The sequence below is a fragment of the Protomyctophum parallelum genome (genome assembly GCF_964188405.1).
Source record: "Protomyctophum parallelum genome assembly, chromosome: 5".
Lineage (NCBI taxonomy): Eukaryota > Metazoa > Chordata > Actinopteri > Myctophiformes > Myctophidae > Protomyctophum > Protomyctophum parallelum.
The window spans coordinates 53,467,850-53,485,756 of record NC_139702.1 but is presented as its reverse complement, the minus strand read 5'-3'; the positions used below and the strand labels follow the sequence as shown (position 1 = coordinate 53,485,756).

Below are 17,907 nucleotides of genomic sequence, written 5' to 3'. Positions count from 1 at the left end.
ACTAAAGTTATGCAGAGAGCCTATTGATCAGTCTGTCACAAAAATCACCATTACCAATAACCATGATTACAATATTAAGAAAACAGTATGCCTTATTTATGCAGCCCTGCTATGACGGACAACGGCCTTACAAGTACAGCTGTAAAAAGTATTAAATGGCAGGTCTGAGCTGACCGTCTCTCCCAGGTCTTTAAGGCGTTGCTTGAGGCCATGTATCTTCTGGTCCTGATCGGCTAGCAGCATCAGCAGGTCATCCTGCTCCTTCTTGGACTCCTGCACCTCCGTCTGCAGCTTGGACTTCTCTGTCTGCAGGATGGCCACCGTGCTCGTGGCCGAGGCCAGCTGCTGCTCCAGCCCCACCCTGTAATCTGACAGGTTCCTCACATCCTCCTAGGACAGGGCAGACATGACCGTGAAAGAGAGAACACTCTTTCCCCCCGAACACTTAACATGAGACCCAGAGGCCATTCCTAGTATCTGGCTGAGTTATGGCCATGAAGTGTCTTTGTAGGGTTTAAATACAGTATATAAAGATGCTTTCATGCTCTCACTCAACCTACAATACAGTTCCACAGTATTGGAACTGTAGTGTAGATTGTTCTAACTTAAGTGCCTTAACTGAAATGCCTAAAATGTGCAGAACAAAATGTCAATATACAAACTTTAAGTTTCTCTGTCTCAGACGTCTGTGCGCCTAATCGGCTCTCTAGTTCCGCCATCATGGTTGAGTCTGTCGAGCCCTCACTGCTAGGAACTGCTTCTGATGACTGTGAGAGGAGAAGATGCATTATATATACTGTGTGTGTGCGTGCATGCGTATGAAGGTTCAATGTGTATGTAGGTTCAATGAGCACTCAATGCAGTAAAATGAGTCAACCACCAAAAGACCAGTAGTACTCACCCCAGCTTCAGCTCTCCTCATCAGCTCCTGTCTTTCTGTCTGAAGTTGGCTGATTTCTGCTGACTGGCACTGGACCAGGCTCCTCAGTTCTTCCAACTCCTTCAACAATAATAATAACAGCATATACATATTTGATTGACAAATGGGTATATTGGTTAAAATAGTTAATGCCTGCTGATAATTAAGATCAGAAGACTTGTGGGTAAACACATGAAAACTAGTTGGTTTATTTCTATAGCACTTATTAATTAGAAAGAATAAATACATTTGTGAATTAGGAACTAATTAATTCATTTATTTTGTAATGTCCTGATTTGTAACAGTAATGAATCCCACCTTGAGCAGTTCTGTGTGGTCTGGGCCTCCTGTTGAGACTTGTGTTGTCTGTTCCCCCTCTGACCTCTACAGAAACACAGTTAACACTTTTAGTGCCACTAGAGTCCTCCAGTGCTCTCGCTGTGGTGCCAGCCAGATGTAGGGAGCTTTTATTTTGAAGCGTTTAACTTTCCCTTCTGTTTCCCTTTCCCCAAAAATCAGGAAGTGAAATCCCCCATTTCTACATTGCTAGCGAAACATCTGAAATGAGCCAAGAAAGCTCTTAGAAGGAAGTGAAGTGGTCACGTGACTGGGCTGCACCATGACACTTTCATGGACACTTTCATGGGAGCCAAACTACACCCGGAAGTTTGGCAGAATGCATTGGAGTCAATGAGAGCTCAGTGACCAGCTCATGAACAAACATTATTTATGAATGGCTGAGACCTTTTGTAAAGTGATGCTTCTGGAAAATAAAATAATATATATAACACGTTATTTTAGGCTGTCTTATTTTTTGATGTGCATACTACTTAATGTGATTTATTTTTTCAAAGAGCAGAGAGCAGCCCAGGCAGAAAACTTACTATGTGCTCTTCTATAAATACCTCAATAAAAATAAATAGTTATTAAGTCGAAAAACAACCACTCAGAAAAAACGTGTGATATCACTTATGTCTTCTTTCATATTCCTGAACCAATTATATGACAAAGCTTGCAAACGTTCATGTATAATGTTTGTTATGAGCTGGTCCAGCCGGCTCCATTCACTGCCATGTATTCATTGCACTACTGGTGTGAGTTTGGCTCCCATGGAAGTGTCCATGAAAGTGTCATGGCGCAGCCCAGTCACGTGACCACTTCACTTCCTTCTAAGAGCTTCCTTGAAATGAGCCAGGAACGTCTGCGCTCTGTTCAAACACCGTGGATGCTTAAACAGGAAGTGGACGGAGCGGAAAACTGAAACAGGCCGGGTTCCAGATGTTTTATAAGAAAGTATTTAGCATCCAATGTGTGACACACACCAAGCCATAATCAATATACAGTACCTGCCACTCACATACAGTACATACACGTGAACTAACCAGTGTGTCGATGAGTGTGTCTTTTTCGCTGAGCTGTGTCTGCAGCAGTGTGTGTTGTTTGTGTAGCTCCTGCACCTCGTCTCGGAGCTGTGTCAGTTCCTCTGTCTGAAGACCGTTGATATGGGTGTTGTCTGACTGGTTATTGGCCTGACTCTGGTTATCCTTACCTGAATAAGACATGACACACAGTCATGGCTAGTAAGCACTTAAACAAGGAATGATTACATGGTAATAATGCTTCAGGTGAAACAGGCACTGTCTCCATTGTCCTCCTTTGTCTTTGTTTTCCCGCCATATTATTACCAGTAAGAATACGAGAAGCGACCTCTCCCTAAAGGGTGCACCAGGTTGCGTGCACTGGCCATATTATGGATCGTATCTTGAGTGTACAGGGAGTGATGAGATAAGATCAAGATATGGAATGTCAGAACAGGTCAGCTCCATATATGGAGATCTAAGGGTAGCAGTGGGGGCAGTGTATTGAATATATAGGGTTTGATGAGGGCCCAGGTAGGGCCAGGGCTTAATTTTCGGGCCCATTGAGAACTCTAATTGTCGCCGGCTGCCAGGCACGGCTGCACTAATAACTTTGGGGCGGGCCCGCCTGGAGTATGACATTTTTAACCACAGTTAATATATATGGGCTTAATAGTGCGGTCGCTTTGGCATGGGATGAACTTTGAAATGCACACTCCTGGATTTGGCCATGGTACATGGCCATATATAGCGTGTCTTGGAGACGTGACAATCACGTGACTAGACGTGATGTCACAATCAGGGTTCATGGCCAATAATATATATTATATAGTGTGTGAGACGTGATATCACATTGCGTGACATTCCCGTATATGGGGGATTGGTGAGTGACGGGGAGAGTGACAGGGTTCTGGGTTAGGTGTCGTGACAAAAAAAGGCAAAGTTTCATAGTTTAGCCAAAGCCTGAATAGTTTTGAATGATCTGGTGCAGTGCCGAGGAGAACCCACCCAGTTTAACTTTGAGGATATTATACTGGTCTTTGTGTTGTTGGATCTGGGCCACCTGCTGGGTTAGGGTGGTCTGATGTTGTTCATTCTGAGATGACATGGATGATACCTGTTCCTTCAGCTCCTGTATCTGAGAGTCCTGCAGGTTGCAAAAAAAACAAACATTGGAGGACTTTATTTATATATAATAATGTATTTATATATACACTACTACTTGACTGACATTTAGAATACAAGGAGAATTCCTGACTAGCACTTTTCTTGCCGTAATCTGATGTTAACCCATTCTGACCGGGCATCCATTTTGGTGTTAGCATCATGTTATGCTTTATCTATTGAAAAATAGCAGATCTACAAGCTCATATCGCGCCACCGAGTGGAGCGATACGAGCTTGTAGGTCTGCTATTTTTGAAAAATCGAAGAACGACTGACATTTTTTAGAATCTGATCTCAGGTCAGAATGGGTCAATCAGACCAGTGTGTGTCCAGTGGAAACCTCATATGAATCTGATCTCAGGTCAGAATGGCTTAATATATCCAACAACCAGTCTTGCGCTAGTTCACCTTTTTTACGGTAGCCCATTTGACAAAACACTGTGTAGCATATCTGGTCATTATGAAAGGCAGATGTGTACAAAAAAAGGAAGACATTTGAGCGATAAAAATAAGCGATTTAGCGTAAGACCGATCGCGCACGGTCAGCTGTCCCGATATGAAAACCATGCATTTGGAAAAAACCCCGGTCCCCCTGTCCCAGTAACAAGATGTGAACATGCACACGCCACATGCTCTACAGTCGGGGGGGCACGCGACAGGCCAACAGCACGTGCACCAAGGCCCGTCCCCACTCGATCATGATTGGAGGAAGGCCCCTTATATGGTCAGCACACTCTATAGTAGGGAGGATTATCCAAAAATAAATAAAAAGATATTTGAATTAAGTGAAATGGTGTGCGTGTTGTCGGATTAGGCGTTGATCTCTCGCTAGCCGATGAGAAGTACATACATTGTCTGTGTAGCTTTGCATCTTTGCATTTTGTCATCTGCCCGTGTGAACGCAGCATAACGTACATGGTAGAGTAGAGACTTGGGTACCAATCCACATCTCCAGGTGCTCTTTTGAGAACTAGCCCAAAATAGTTACCGGTATATGAAAATCTATGCGCTTCAGCAATTCGCTGTGGGAGGCGTCCAATCTTGGGCGCAGACACAAGTATTCTCATACACTCACATTCAACTAAGAGAATGGGCCTTTACGTTTCGTTTTCTCTTCTGCGTTGTACAGAACTCAAGCTTATCACTGCGATATCAAACAATTCTAGTTTTATATATCTCAACAGGACAAATGGTTAGTCCAGAATTCTCCTTTAACCGAGGGACCACTGATTGATTGTGAAATGACTGTGTGGCAGTGACATCAGCCATCAAGAGTCCAGTCCGACCAATCAGAGAGCATGACAATTCTGACCAATAGAGATTAATCACTTGAAACTGAATAAATAGAACAGGAAATAACTAGAAGAGAATAGGAACCTGTACCTGTTCTCTGATCAGCTCTTTGTACTGAGTCACGATGCTATCGTGCTGCTCCAATGTCTTCTTTGTCTCCTCCTCCTTCTTGTCCTCTTCACTGGACTTGTGCACCGCTTTAGTTATCACACCTGTGGATAGATAACACCATGCTAAAACACCACCACAGTGACTGCACAACATCAACACTCTGACAACATGAAACCCCAAAGTTGCCTTGTCAAGAGTAACAAATGATTCAAGTTCCATCTCCTGTCCCACCTAAAACATTGTGGGTACAGGAGAATAGTGCATCGCTGAGCTGCAAACCCGAGTCCTGAGACTTGCCTTGACACTTCTTTCTTCTTTAGAGAAAGGACACAGAGCATATGGAGTTGAATCGTTGAATCTTTAAATACAGGCTCAATCAAGACTCTGTTCTACTCACAAGATTAGAATCTGATATGTTGTCTAGGCTTTCATCTTATTGTTTTTTGTTCTGTTTACATTTACAATCATTTGTTCTGCTGTGCTGATGAATTGAATGAAATGTTCTGTACAGCACTTGGGTTCAACAAAAGTTGTTTGCTCTATAATTATAAATAAACTTGATTTGATAGAGGGGGAAGGACATGCTATGACGCTAGCTACAGTATAAGAGGTCTCAAACTGGGAATGTGGTGATTATGTGGTCAACAGACTAGCCAGTCAACTACCAGTGTGACTCTGCTAACCTTCATTTGAATAAATCACTACTTGATTAGAAAATTGACTGACTACACTCACTACAGCATGAAAAAAAGGATGCACTTCCCTTCGATAATGGACACCATTAGAGAAACTAAACAAAACACTATATAGTACAGTATATTTATATACACCACTGACCCTCCAGTTCTTTCACCAGCTTGGTGAACTCGTGGTCAAACAGCATCTGTTCTGGAGAGGGGAAGACAGGCTGAGGTTTCTGTGCTGCTCTTGAGTATAGCTCATGTTTGGTGATGGAGCAGAGCTTCTCCACAAAATTTTCCTTCCCAATGCGCTTCTCAATGAGCTGCTTCAGCTTATCTCTGCACAGGACAGGGTAGAGAGAGAAAGGTTTAAGAGGTAAGCCCTATATACTTAGTTGACTGGGGTGTGGGATCTACTAGGTCCGCTAGTGTTTCGTTCGACACCAAATCTTTGCCAAAAATGTCAAAATTCGATGCATTGTTTTGTGAGCTTGTTCATGTGGTTAAAATGTTAGTCCCCGGATTGTCTAAGGCTGTATGAGACGGCAAACGGTTCTTAATCTGCAACATTGTTAGTAGGGATGAGATAAAGTGTTTTTTAGTACATTAAGCCACATTAAGCTGTTTCTTTATAATGGGTTTCTATGGAGAGGAAAACACTTTTGTATAGATACATTTATGACTGCTACTGTAAATACTGTAGAATGATGCTTTTATAATCTAAACATCAGCTGCATATCATTTATCAAACGCAACATACAGTACAATGCTACTAAACAAATATAGTCAGATAAGAGATAAACAGAAAAACGATTTAGGAATATCTATCACTGACGAGCAATGGTCTACATCTCAAAAGTTAATGCACTCTTCTTCAGTATGCGCCAGGCATGGTCTTCTACAATTTAAAATATTACACAGGTTACATTTGTCAAAGGAAAAACTCAACAGGATGTATCCAAATGTGAATCCAGCCTCCGACAGATGTGGCCAGTCGCTGGCCACTCTAGGCCATATGTTCTGACAGACTGGCACTGCACTAAACTAACATCATATTTGCATACATTTAAATCACTGTCAGACATTGTTGGAAAACCTCTTGACTCGGATCCACTGACAGCAGTTCTAGGAGTCAAAAGAGAAACCGTCTACTTTCCAATATAACATGTTAACTTTGTGACTCTACTGGCTCGCAGACTGATACTGTTGAATTGGAAGCAAGCACAGGTTCCAACTCATACTACACTTATGAAAGATGTTATGCACTATTTGCAATTGGAAAAGATAAAGTTTGAATTGAGAGGGAGTGAAGATAGATTTTACCAGACTTGGCAATTTCAATAGGTGCACGCTAACCCCTCCAGGCTCCTACACAATAGATAACACATCATCGAAAATTGGAAACTGGAAAGGGAAAAAAAGTGTTTTTTCTTTCCTTTTTCTTCATTTAAAAAGAAAAATGTCTGTAATTCAGTTGATTTACAACAACTTTTGAGAGAAAGAGTGTCTGTCCTGTTGTCTTTGTTTTGTTTGTCCGTTAACATTTGTCACTGTTGAACTGTTTTTAGTTTTTTCTTGTTTATCACATTTATATACCTTTTTTATGTATTGTATTAATCTTTTTCGTTTTATATTACTTAATTACTCAATATCTGTCTATCTATGATATTCTGAAGTTATGTAATATACAAAATGCCTAATAAAAACAGTATTAAAAAAGAGATAAACAGAGATTAATATATAGAAGAGACAGATAAGATAGAAATTGTTACAAATAAATAGACCAGATACATAACGAGACAGAGACACACACACACACACACACACACACAATATAAGAGACAGATATAGAGAATATAGGATATAGCGATACAGAGACATACAATCAGACAAATAAAGACATCACTGAAACAATGAAGCTGTAAGTGTGGTTGGAAACATGAAACACGTGTGTGAAGAACAGGTGTTCCTGGTGTGGTTCAGGGGCTTCTTACCTGCTGCAGTTTTCCAGCGAGTTGTCATTGTATAAGATACAGATGCCGAGCAGCAACGCACACAGGCCCTGCACCAGCCTTTCATCCTCACCCAGGTTCTCAGAGATCTGACCTGTCAGCTTTAAGTCATTGGGTTAAGGGTTCATTTTGTACGAATGGTGCGATTGTAAATGTATAGCGCGCCATTATCCAAAGCGCTTTACAGAGATTGTGCATTACATTCACCCATTCACACACCGATGCCAGAGGAAACCATGCAAGGCACCAACCTGCACATCGGGAGCAATTTGGGGTTCAGAGTCTGTGGACGACTGTGGCTCAGGAGGTATAGCAGGTCGTCCAATGAACCATGGGTCGGCGGTTCGAATCCCGGCTTCACCGTCTACATGTCAAAGTGTCCTTGGGCATGTCACTGAACCCCAAATTGCTCGTGATGTGCTGGTTGGTACCTTGCATGGCTTCCGCTGCAATCGCTGTATGAACGGGTGAATGTAATGCACAATCTATGTAAAGCGCCTTGGATAAAGGCGCTATATAAATGCACCATTTATCATTTAGAATCTTGCTCAAGGACACTTCGACACTAACTCTGGGGGAGCCCGGGTTCGAACTGGGAACATTGCAGTTGCCATCCACTCCCTCTACCCCTGAGCAACTGCCGCCCCATTGTACTGTCCCGCAACATGCATGCATATTGTTACCATAGTTAACACCCCGAACGCCCAGGTTTATAGCAGCGGATCAATTTATTAACTTTATTAACTTTTTTTTAAATGTCGGCTAAACAGAGGGGGGGGGGGGGGGGGGGGATTTTCGATGCCGTCCCACTGTTGCGCAACATTCTCCAGCCTGTGGAGCAATGCGATCGGTTTTGATATCAATAATATCCGTCCTTTTGATCAATCTCCGTCCTGGGCGCTGGGTGTTACTAATTGAAAGGGTGGAGAACTTCGCCCTGTGCGCTTAGTCGTGTTAAGAAGTGACTGAGCTGTGTAAAAGGATACGAAGGGAACATTCTCCTGGTTGTGCAGGAAGTGCGTGACGGCGATTGGACAGTTGTTGATCCATGTGCACAACAGCATGAGGAGTCCCACCCTGGTCTGCACTTTACTGCCCTGCAAGAGCACAAAACAGCCAATGGAAAAGCATGACAACTTTACCACCAAGTAGAACATATACATCCTCTAAACAGGGAACTTTTAATAAACTAAGAACTAGGACTGCACAGTAATAGCAATGACTAAATAATGTCCTCTCAATGCATTAGACAATGTGTTGCCCACTTTAGTAGTAGATGCGCCAAATTAGATCTAATGTGCCAAATAATATTTCAGATATATAACCAACATCAACATAGTACCAATTATTACTGTGGAAACAAAAATCACCAAACACAAATGTACTGTGCAGCCCTAGTGGGAATGTAGTGTACATCCCAACTCATCACTACCTGAACGTTATAGTTCAGTGATTTAGATTAAATCAAATGAAAGACAATATGTCTGTCAGGAATTTCTGATCAGCTTCGTTTTTACATAGAAAGAGAATTATCATTTCATATAATGTACAACATTATTTGTTACTGTGCAGTAGCCCATTTGGACCCATTTGATTTAATCCAATCAGTATCTATATATAAAAACAAAATGAATGCCCTTAAACAGAAACTGATGCACTGACGCTGGCAAAACAGCAGCAAAGGTACGCTTAAGTAAAAGCAGATCTTTTTAAACATTATTTTCATTTTGTTGGCATCGTAGCAGTTTTAAATAATGACTCCCGACTCTCCTCGCCAAAAAAAAAACATCCATTGCAGGCGACTGCAGCCCCTCCCTCAACAGAACTATAAAAGCTGACAGCTGGCCCGTCCATGCTGTGTCTCTTTACACCATTAGTGGTTAATAAGGATATCCACAATACAAACAAAATTAATCAACTCAAACAAGGTTAGTCTGACCACACATGCAACTGTTTCCAAGGTTCTCATTACAACTTAGGAGGAGAACATAAACAAGGAATATTTCAAATCGCTCACCATCGCTCATCTTCCCCCCCCCCCCCCAAAAAAAGGAAGTATTGTATTTTTCTGCAAACACACAGTGCCAGTCTTTTACATTTGGATGACCATTTCAGCAACTGACAGTCATGATGCCACAAAACATGTGACATGCCATTCATGTTGTAACAACTAATAATGAATTACTAGGCTGAGTAGGCTCCATTACTGAAAATAGAGGTTTTTTACACAGCCATCACACCTACGTTGCACCACCAATCCAACCGATATGCCCATATTTGGAGATCTCTGATGTCATCAGTATATGCATTGGGCATGGGCATGCCCCCTGTTGGGACGATATTATGGAGCTGACCGATTTATTTGCACTCGATGCCAGACGACAGAACTTTGACACGGTAGTTATGGCGGAGATTCACAGACATTGGCTTTTTAAGTCATTCACTGGTAGCTTGTGTGCCCAAGACGTCCACAGACGTCCTGGGAATTACCCGTATGGGGTGCCCAAGACATCTGTGGACGTCTTTGTAAAAAGAAAAATATGTCAAAAAAATGAATGTAAAACGTGGGCACCCAAGTGTTGTGAGGGCACACAATGTGTTAACAACAGTAAATAACCCGGTTCTTTCTCTCACATCTTGTATGGGATTCACAAGTGTGTGGTAGGCAGCAAAAATCCAACACTTACATTTCAAATTGTAACCTTTGACTCATGATACAAACATGACACAAGGTATTAACAATCAGACTTTGTTTCTCTGCAGATTACAGAGACATTTTAAGGACAGAAATCCAGTCAGAATTCTGTGCAAGGGACATGCGTCATGCGCACATGTTGTAAAGTGTTTTGCATTATAAAGTTATATTATAACTCATAATGAAACTGCATTCAATTTATTGGGAGGGACAACTCTGCGACTGTGATCTGCGCCCATGACTGTTTCTGAGGTCAAGCTTACAAATGTAACCTTTTTTTATTTTTTGCAGTTTTGAACATCTGTGAATCTAATGCTTGTATTGGGTATTATGTTACCAACCAAAAGCACATGCAAAGCAAAAGCACATTTTGTGTTTATATATATGCTTATATTTTGTTGGGGTAATATATAGGCTGAATACAAAGCTAGCAAAAATGTGACGCAGCTGTAGTAGACAGCTGAGTCAGAAAAGCTGTATACATATTTGATCTCGTCTTTAAAATAAATGGCTCCAGTGAAAATATCTATGGCCATACATACTGTATATAGCCGTCCATTATACTCGGTCAAAGACTACACTGTCGACAGTGTTGAGGAAAATATTACATATTTTGATGGCTACATTATTACACTATGGTTTCCAATGTATATATATATTTGGATCAATAAAAGAGTGAAAAGCACCCATCAGAAATGGCATTCTCAGAGAAATAGAAAGTCACCTTTTCATATTTTGTCTCCAATTGTGATGTATTGCAAAAATAAGTTCCAGAGAGAAAAGAAAAGGTATGAAATATTAGTTTGATTAATGTGGGACGGAGAGATGAAACATAGACATATAATAAATAAATAAATAATTTTAAACAAATGGCCTGAAAGTAAATAAATATGCAAAATTGTTCTAGTGGTCACTGGTGTGTCACCCTGCTAGGTACAGGACAGCAGGAGGAACAAACAGTGAAAATATTTCCCTCTGAGCAGAAACAGATTCCAGTTCGTGGCAACCTTCCAGAACACAGGTCACCGATGCCTGATTTGTACTTGCAACTTAGTACAAAACCAAGCATTATGATGTGATAGACCACAGCAAAGGGGTCATTAAAAGCAGGGTTCAAATAGACATTTGGAAAGGTTTAGTAAAGTCAGAAAGAACTCTGAAGTCCTTTTTCTCTGTACCCCTAAATACACGTTCACTGATGTACTACCTACCCTACACTACAGATTAGTGAAAGGTTGGGACCAAACAGTTGGGTTGGGGAAGTGAATGAGAAACACTCTCCTCTAGCAAAACACGTGTTTTTGAAGAAGGCATTGAAATGCATTACTTCAAAGTCATGTGACGTTTAAACGTCAGTCCTGCAATCATAGATTAAAACCAGGGAGTATTTACTATAATCTGTGCTGTTTTTTTGAGCGCTCCACCGCTCCCACTGTTCACCTTTAATTACCGTAATTTCCGGACTATAAGCCGCACCTGAATATAAGCCGCACCAGCCAAATTTAGGGAAAATCCCATATACAAGCCGCACCGGACTATAAGCCGCACCGGACTATAAGCCGCAGCTACGTTAGCTCAGAGCCTGAGATGGCTCTGCGTTAGCTGTAAAAATCCATAGATTAGCCGCACCGTTGTATAAGCCGCAGGGTTCAAATCATGGGTAAAAAGCCGCGGCTTATAGTCCGGAAATTACGGTAGTCCATTATTGGAACCCATCCTAATGAACTCCTCCTATGTCCCTTTGTTGTAACGCGAAAACCCACTTGAGCACTTAAGATTATTCTATTAATTGCCTCAAGGAAGCTGCTATGTGGCCAACGACTGAAGTATTTGTGGTCAGTCAACTTTACCCGATTAAATAAAAGATTGAAACAACAACGCAACTTGCAATAAACAAGTGTTCTGAGTGGAGGAGTGCACCCGTGAACACCCCTTTTGCCAGAAAGGAAGTGGGGAGCTGGCTCAAAGCAACAGATGAGCGTAAGCACAAGGAAGTAGGGCTGAATAATAAACAAGGAACCCAGATCTCTCCCAACACACACACACACACACAAAACAAGGAGGTGACCTTGCTACTGATGCCAAAGCCAAAACAACCAGGGACAGGTGCTCCCCAAACACACAAATACACACTATACTCACCCGTCGGTTGATCTTATCACCCTGCAAAACCACAACAACGCAACAGTGATCAAGTCCACATGCACCACAGGCAGAGAGAGAACACACCAGCACTGCCCGGCCAGGCCATGACACAGTTGATAAGAAATGTGCACTGAATAAGAATTATTCGTTTTTCTGAAGAGGCCTGTGAAGAACCGTTTCTTTTAACCTAATTTCTGACCTGAGATCAGATTCATACGAGGTTTCCGCCGGACACACACTGGTCTGATGAACCCATTCTGACCTGAGATCAGATTCTAGAAATGTCAGTCGCTCTTCGATTTTTCAAAAATAGCAGACCTACAAGCTCGTATCGCGCCACTCGGTGGCGCGATATGAGCTTGTAGATCTGCTATTTTTAAATAGCTAAAGCATAACATGATGCTGACACCAAAATGGGTGCCCGTTCAGAATGGGTTAAAGACAACAAAAGGAAAGATTGTGGTGTTTGCAAATGTTCCACCTTGTAATACTAATAATGCTCCATCACAGCGGCAATGAGGCATTTCCTCAATTTGGTCAAGGAAAAATCTTGTTAAAAGTATTTCCTTTTGCTGTCAGTACATTTTGGTGTACATTGCACACCAAAGACATATGACTGTAAAACACTGTATACATGTAGTAATCAGATTTTCACCACAACCCTCTCCAAATAAAGGATGTGACATTTTCCACCACAGTTACACTGCACACAATATGATAGGCAATAGTTTGGAGTAGGTTTCCCCATTTCTGTAATACTCCCATCATATAAATAACTAGATTGTTAGGATAGGATTGATAGGAGGGGTTAGAGACTTTTGACCCATTGGACCTTACTTTAATTTGAGATGGCATACTGTGGATAAAGCTGATGGATCTGAACCACGCTTTAGGTGTTCATTTTCTGTACTTGAAGTTGGTCGGAGACATCATTCAGACATTTCATAATATTCATGCCTTAAAAGATTAATTTGATAAAGTTTACAATTAGAGAGGTTCAACAGAAAGGTTATTTTCTTTTCTAGCTGGCAACCATTTATTACCTATTTTGAGAATCTGAGAGTACTTCCGACAGACTAATTGAGGCAATACTATACGTTTGTTTTTGCTTTCTCATGATAGAATTGTCTATAATGGAGTATTATATCATTTATAGGGGGTGATGTATGACAACATCCGATTAGATTTGTGTTTTTGTCATCTGTGTTTAATTAATTTTTTGTGTCCTATTGTTTACACTTGGTCAAATATGCAAGGTTGTTTGATTGGACTGGACTTTTTTATTTGTGTCTACTCTACTATTATTATATATTGTCTTAAAGGGAAAAAAATTACAATAACAGTGGGGGGAGTGAAAAAAAAAGGTATGTTCAAACTGTTTTAACTTGTTGAAACTTTCTACCAATAAACATATATTTAAATAAATACATTTTCATTTGATCTAACATCAAAATTGGCTTTTGCATGTCTTAATCCTCCCTGCTGCCATATCGTACTTTGAAACGAAATGAACAGAAAGCCTCCGCTTTTTGGTTGGAATTCCTCCAAAAGTAAGTAAGTAGAGTGAGAGCTTGAAGTGTACTTGAATCAATGAAGTTATAATATTAGATCGTGGTTGTGCAGACAATGGTGTCCGCTATTTTGCTGGACACGGCTTGCCTGCATTCTAGCATTTTAGAACCAACAGCATAGGTAGTCAACCTTCTCGGTGTGACTGCTGCCTACTAGAAATGCGGTAATGGTGATTATTGTCAAATGATGGTATAATAATTTAACCCAAAACACTCATATGATGATCACCATCACCACCTAATGTTTGAATGGAAATTTGCCATCTATTGTATTCCTTGTACTACGGAGCCCCTGAATGGCCATGCATTCAAAATATATTTTATCTTGTACGTACAAGATAAAATATATTTTGAATTGAATGAATGGCCTTTAAGGGGCTCCGTATACTCCGTGTATGGAATGTGCTATATAAATTAAACTGCAACTTTTCTCAATACACGTCAAGGGTGATTTACACAGAACGTGTTTAGCCATTTTCGGTGCGTGACACTGTATGCAACAAAGTATAAGTCATTGATTACAGTTAAAGGAGGCGGAAGTTTGGTGAGAGCTGCCATTTCACTGATGGAGGTGGTAGATAGACAGTCTGTTGCGTTGGTCTACCTGAGAGAGGATGTTGGTGCACTGCTGCAGGAGGGACACAGGAGGCTTGCCCAGGCTGGTGGCCAGCTGCACCCGGAGCAGCTGTTCCTTCTGGGTGAGATTGTCCTGCAAGGCATGGGCGAGGGCCACGGCAGCACACCAGTTAGACAGGGAGTCTGCTGAGAACAGGCCTCCGCAAAGCAGCTGGCCAGCAGAGATGGAGTTGGCTGGAGAGGTCAAAGAAAAAGGGGAAAATGTGTTGAGTGTTATACTTTCGTAAGATATTGCTATTGTCCTCTTGAATTAATAATTACATTTAATATGATTATTTCTGGCATTAAGAGCTTTTTATCTCCCCACAGCTTTCAAAACACAGCTTACTAACTAGGGATGTACTAGGTAGGCCATTCTGCTTAGTAGGTTTTCTATAATGAGACAAACAGCAGAACAAAGCTTTTGTTATTGCGCAGACACAGGTGAGACAGGCCTCTGGGCGCAAGTAGAATGAACTACTTCCATACGATCGTTTTATGCTTATTTACGTACGACTGACTGTAGATGATCTCAGTTCACTCCGTAGCCAGTTAGTACCTGAACTTAAGAGGTCAGGTGTGTACAACTCTTTGATCCAGTATGTGGGCTTCACACTGGTGCCATATTTATTTTTAAAGCATGGCTCTGCTGTGTCTGACTATGTGTCTGTCTTTGTACCCTAGTGGTTTTAAAACCTTGGTGAGCATACAGTCCCCCACAATATGTAACTGTTTTTAGACCGCAGTCACTGTATGTATGTACATTACTGTACATACATACAGTAACGTATGCATGTACAGTATGACTGACCATCAATGGTGGAGGGCAGCAGCGTGGCCACAATCTCCCCCTGGCCCTTCTGGTTCTTGTAGAGGAAACACTGGAAGCAGTAAAGGACAGCACAGCGCAGCACAAACGGCTGCCTCTCGTTCACCATGGACATGAGCAGCACCACAATGGCTGGTCTGGGGACAGAGGAAGCAGAGGCCAGGTTAGGTTGCATTGCACACGGAAGACAGTTGACTGAGGCTACTGCTGCTATATTATCTGCTAAATATTATATTGGCTGCAAAAAAAAAAAAAAAGATTAGCATGATGACCATCTTGATCCAAGGCCGTGTCTGTATCACAAATTACGTTAGAACTTTAGTTGAACTTTGCGTGATGCATTACTTTACCAGGATTAGTTTACCGGTACATCTTGTACTTGAATGTTGACATTATAATCTCTTGGTGTTTCATTAGCGCGAGGTGACGAAAATAGGCTACAGCTCGTAGTGATAATCACAACACGTAAAATGCTACCGTAAGAATGCCAGGATTCGGCCGTGATGTCACTGCTATGCAACAAAGTAGCACAGCAGCAGGAACAGAACACCATTATGAAGCAAATGGCAGTGATGTGATATTTGGTGTTGGTATATTGTGCACAAATCACTGAGTGTGTCTCACCTTGGTGGGTTAGAAGGAGCATTGACAGAAGCAAAGTAGTCCTGGTTGATCTGTGACCCACGGATGACCTCTGACACAGTATTGATGGTCTGACAAAAGACAAGATCACATTTATATACATATTGATAGGATTATTGGTCATTCACTGCTTTTCTGTTTTTTTTCTTCCTTTTCATAATTTTTATCCCACGATTTTGAATGAGTCCAAGCTGCTTTTTTTCACCTGACGACAGGGGGGGGGGGGGGGATTTCCCCGACCAGACATAGCGTGTGGAAGGAACACGTTATTCCGACCAGTTCCTTTCCCATCCACCTTCTAATCCACATGGGGGAGAACATGCAAACTCCACACAGAAAAGGCACTGGGTGGAGGAAGGAACACGCCCCACCAGCGGGAATCGAACCCAGGACCTTCTAGCAGTGAGGAGATAGCACTACTGACTGTGCCACCGTGCCCCCGTCATTCACTGCTTTTAATAGGTTGTTTGGAGGAACTGGATACGCTACGTTGAGAGGGTATGTCATAATTATGTGGTGGTTTGTATTCCCAAACAGGCTCAGACTAGCCATCTGTTCAAATCTGAACCTGCTTATCACATGCTGATCTCAGAGTGTAGGTCTAATGAGACATCCTTAATAGCACAGTAACTTGTATGAGTGCACCTGCACACAAGAGCTAGTCTCCACAGACAACTACACTAGTGCATGGAATATAACCTAATCTTGAAACATCTCGTTGATTCTTGTACATACGTAGATAATGGTGTACAAGAGGGACTGATCCTGAAATGTAGACCAATTGACTATAGTTTGTGTGACAAGCACAAGGGACAAATTAAGGAAAGAATAATCCTATATGTGAGCGACGTTTGGCCCTACAGTGAGATAAGTCCCTTTATTTAAACCAAGGCAATTAAATTCATTCTCAATTCCTACAAACGGTTTAAAACGGAAAACAATAACAGTGAATGTGCCAACCCATTTGAACTGGTGTGCAGTCTGGGTGAGGTTTTACATTCAATGGATCTCTATATTGAACATGAATCAGTTATGTTTCCTTGGCGGCAAAATAGAAAAGGCATGTTAATAAGTTGTTAGAGCCGTTATAAGCCAGCATCCTAGTGTCCAGTAATTATGGCGAGTAAAAAAAAAAACGTACAGGATAAATTGTCTTGTGGGCTTCCCTCTTCCCAACCCTATCCACCGTTATCCAACCAGATGTGTGATTTACCTCGGTGAGGATGTCGGCTGGCACACCAGTGGCCATGAGGATAGTGCAGAGCTGCTGCAGTAAGCCACACTGGTACATGGACTTCTGACAGCTGGCCGTGGCTCCTGGTGAGTTGACTGGAGACACCATGACTCGTACCAGCTGGAGGGACAGAGGGAGGGCAGGCAAGGTTTGAACTGGCACAATGTTCTATCACATACCTGGGCAACTGGCGGCCTGTGGGCCCACCTTCACTTAATGTGGCCCACAAGTTAATATCAGAATACTAATATATATATTGATTTCAGCTGTTACAATTCCAAACATGCAAACATGACCCGCTTTAATTACTTCAGTCCATATATGTAGCTTAAAGGGCCATTTCACCCCTTTTGCAACCAGATCTTATTTAATTAACCTTGGACTACATGTTGTCTCTAAGACAGCCCTCCCCCTATCCACATGGAGGAGCAGTGGACGAAAGCATTATGGGAATTGTAGTCCAGGTGAGCCCAGTGTCCATGACATCATGGAGCCCATGGACACTTCAAAATACTAAAATATCTAAAAACACATATTACCCACGTAAAAACCACCAGGAAAGTGCTTCTTGTCTCCCAAACATCATTAAAATAAGTGGCCCTTTAATATAGTATTAAGATGTAGGCCCAGGCCGTAGC

The 17,907-nt window shown here is 41.7% G+C and overlaps 1 protein-coding gene across 7 annotated transcripts in view; it reads right to left on the bottom strand.

Annotated features, from left to right (window-relative positions):
- Nucleotides 1–17,907, bottom strand: part of uso1 (USO1 vesicle transport factor) — a 30,028-nt gene that overhangs the window by 1,481 nt on the left and 10,640 nt on the right. For 4 of the 7 annotated variants that reach the window (XM_083765307.1, XM_083765310.1, XM_083765308.1 and 1 more), the window contains 15 exons: nucleotides 17,249–17,389; nucleotides 16,018–16,106; nucleotides 15,376–15,530; nucleotides 14,554–14,759; nucleotides 12,376–12,396; nucleotides 8,525–8,635; nucleotides 7,521–7,639; nucleotides 5,684–5,865; nucleotides 4,826–4,947; nucleotides 3,286–3,424; nucleotides 2,302–2,468; nucleotides 1,238–1,303; nucleotides 902–1,000; nucleotides 663–767; nucleotides 175–390 (listed from right to left, as the gene is read on the bottom strand). In XM_083765307.1, the coding sequence (XP_083621433.1) occupies nucleotides 175–390; nucleotides 663–767; nucleotides 902–1,000; nucleotides 1,238–1,303; nucleotides 2,302–2,468; nucleotides 3,286–3,424; nucleotides 4,826–4,947; nucleotides 5,684–5,865; nucleotides 7,521–7,639; nucleotides 8,525–8,635; nucleotides 12,376–12,396; nucleotides 14,554–14,759; nucleotides 15,376–15,530; nucleotides 16,018–16,106; nucleotides 17,249–17,389 (1,938 nt within the window). The remainder of the gene's footprint in view (nucleotides 1–174; nucleotides 391–662; nucleotides 768–901; nucleotides 1,001–1,237; nucleotides 1,304–2,301; nucleotides 2,469–3,285; nucleotides 3,425–4,825; nucleotides 4,948–5,683; nucleotides 5,866–7,520; nucleotides 7,640–8,524; nucleotides 8,636–12,375; nucleotides 12,397–14,553; nucleotides 14,760–15,375; nucleotides 15,531–16,017; nucleotides 16,107–17,248; nucleotides 17,390–17,907) is intronic. The other 3 variants (XM_083765309.1, XM_083765312.1, XM_083765313.1) reach the window with 1 other exon arrangement.